The 2,666-nt window shown below is 39.2% G+C and overlaps 1 protein-coding gene across 1 annotated transcript; it reads right to left on the bottom strand.

Annotated features, from left to right (window-relative positions):
• Positions 1-423: 423 nt before the first annotated feature.
• On the bottom strand, positions 424-1,368 carry LOC103211155 (olfactory receptor 2B6-like). The gene has a single exon (XM_007957073.1). The coding sequence runs from the start codon at positions 1,366-1,368 to the stop codon at positions 424-426; it is 945 nt and encodes a 314-aa protein (XP_007955264.1).
• Between the last annotated feature and the right edge of the window lie 1,298 nt (positions 1,369-2,666).

Here is a 2,666-nt window from a genome sequence, read left to right as displayed (position 1 = left end):
TAACATGTTTTTTCTAAGACAAGCTCATTTTTAATTTTCTTGGGATTCATTTATAAGTAATTTAAGTCAAATGTACAACTTTCTACATGTCTTTTTCTTGATATATAACACTGTTTTCTCCCTGAGACTAGGTTAACCAATAATTGGGGTTAGGGAGAAAACTGATATGACTCAACAGGGTTGAAGTTTTTAAAACAGATACTTTCATAATTGGATGAGCTCTGTAGAAATTGGTGCAGGAACCAGCAGTGTTTTGTTCTAAGAACAACAACAACAACATGTAGAAATTGTTTATTTCCTTGTCCTGTTTGACTTGTAAAATTTATGCCACTTGATACTTTTTTCCTCATCACTTCTATGCCCCACATCTTGTTTGAAAGGCAAACACATCCATTCTTGCATCTTTAGTCTTTTTTTCAGATATCATCTTGGTTTGACCCAAAACTCCTTGGTCAGTGCCCTTTGAAGGGAAGCCTTCACATCCTTGTTCCTCAACGTATAGATAAATGGGTTGAGGGTAGGTGTGACAATTCCATAGAAGAGAGCCATGATCTTCCCTCTGTCACGAGAATAACTGGAGGGAGGCTGCACATACATAGTGCTGCATGGAAAGTAGAAGAGGGAGACCACCAACAAATGTGAAGCACATGTATTGAAGGCCTTCCAGCGACTTTTTGCAGAGCGAATTTTCATTACTGCCCGAGCAATGAACATATAAGTGCCCATGATGAGAGTGAGGGGCACCAGGAGCAGCAAAGCCCCTAGGACATTGAGCTCAGCCTCATTCACACGAGTATCTGTACAGGCTAGTTTCAAAAGGGCAGGAACTTCACAGAAGAAATGGTCCATCACCCTCCGTCCACATCTTGGAGTCACCACTGTGAGAGTGGACTGGACAAGGGAGTTAGCAAAACCACTAATCCAGGTCCCAGTGGCCATGTGGACACAACGTTTCTGGTTCATGATGAGTGGGTAATGAAGGGGCTTGCAAATAGCAGCATAACGGTCAAAGGCCATAATGGCTAGAAGTATACACTCAGTAGAACCCAAGGCCAAGAAAATATAGAGTTGGGCAATGCAACCACCATAGCTAATGGTTTTTTCTGGTCCCCTGAGATTGACAAGCATTTGTGGGACAGTGCTGGTGGTATAACAGAGATCCAGAAGGGATAGATTTGAGACAAAAAAGTACATGGGACTGTCAAGCTGAGGATCCAGGTGGGAAACTAGGATAATGGAAATATTTCCAAATAGGGCAAAGATGTAAGCCACCAGAAAGATGACAAAAAGTGGTGTCTCAAGCCAGGGTCGGTCAGAGAAACCCAGTAAGATGAAATCATTCAGTGAGCTCTGGTTGTTGTTCCACATTTTGGCACAGTTAGATTAGACTCCAGGTTATACCCCTAAATATCCACTGCTGGAGATGGGTATCAATGATAAAAAGAAGCCACTGACAATTAGGGACCAGGCATTCTCATATGTCAAGCAGTCTGCATCTATATCCTGATTATGGTAAAATAATGTCATTTTCATATATATCCTGATTATGGTAAAATGTCGAATCAACACTGTCAATGTAATATGGACATATCTTTGAGAAAATAATAGAGAACAGCAGCAAAGTAGTTGGGAAATATTGCTTACTTCAGGGCTGTTTCCCAGTTAGCTACTCACATCTTTGGGACTTCAATGTTTTATTTTCTAAAAAGGTGCAATAGTATTATCATCAGCTGTACATGTCATGGATATTTAATGGTGACAACTGAGTGCAGAATGGAGGAAAACAGAACTTCCTAAAAGGCCTATAGGTGACTTTGAAAACAATAAGTAGATCAACAGCTGAAGGAACCAAGGCATCTTTGCATCTTCATCTCCTTCACATTGACTTCAGTCAAAAACATCATGGAACTGGAGCACATCAGAAAATCTGTACCATTAAAGGATGGAATGTCAGGACTCCTTTTACCTCTTGCAAGCATTAATGCTAATTGTAATTTTCAGGAGATTTTTAAAAAGGAAGAAAGCAAACAAAGTAACATATATATATATATATATACACACATATGCAAAAACAATCTGTCTCAGCTCATTGTAAAAATGTTATTTTTAGACTATCTGGATAACGTTTACAGGATTTTAACCTCTGAGTGAAATCACTGGAGTATGAAATATTTGTTTCCCTGAAATTTGGAGCTTTGTACCAGTTGATAGGAGCTGTGGTGGCATAGTACCTAAGGCATTTGACTGCTAACCAGAAGGCTGGCCGTTCAAAGCCACCAGCCACACCTCAGAATGAAGATTGGGCACTCTACTTCCGTAGAGATACCACCTTGGAAATCCAAGGAGGGGTCACTATGAGTCAAATAGACTGGACGGCAGTGAGTTTGGTTTGGTTTTTGCTTGTATCAATTTATAATCCCTTAGGATAATCATCAGCACATATATACTTAAACATTTTCCCTTAGTTATTTGCATTTCATTCTCAATAGTTACACTGTTTCTACCACCTGAAGTGCCACTATTTACTCTTCCCCCATACAAGCCACATAATTTCTTCTGAAGTCTAACTCCAATGGCTAATTTTCATTTGCCTAAATCCTTAAATTTATTTTTATTTAACTGCCATAGTCTAAGAAATTCATCTTGAATGTTGTTGTATTATATAT

This window comes from Orycteropus afer, unplaced genomic scaffold (genome assembly GCF_000298275.1).
Source record: "Orycteropus afer afer isolate SDZICR_OR568_19922 unplaced genomic scaffold, OryAfe1.0 scaffold00701, whole genome shotgun sequence".
Lineage (NCBI taxonomy): Eukaryota > Metazoa > Chordata > Mammalia > Tubulidentata > Orycteropodidae > Orycteropus > Orycteropus afer.
Note: the sequence above shows the minus strand (reverse complement) of the source record. Positions and strands in the feature narration are given on the sequence as shown.

Bases quoted from the DNA above. Each gene is read 5' to 3' on its own strand.
- LOC103211155 (XM_007957073.1), bottom strand. From the start codon at position 1,368: ATGTGGAACAACAACCAGAGCTCACTGAATGATTTCATCTTACTGGGT.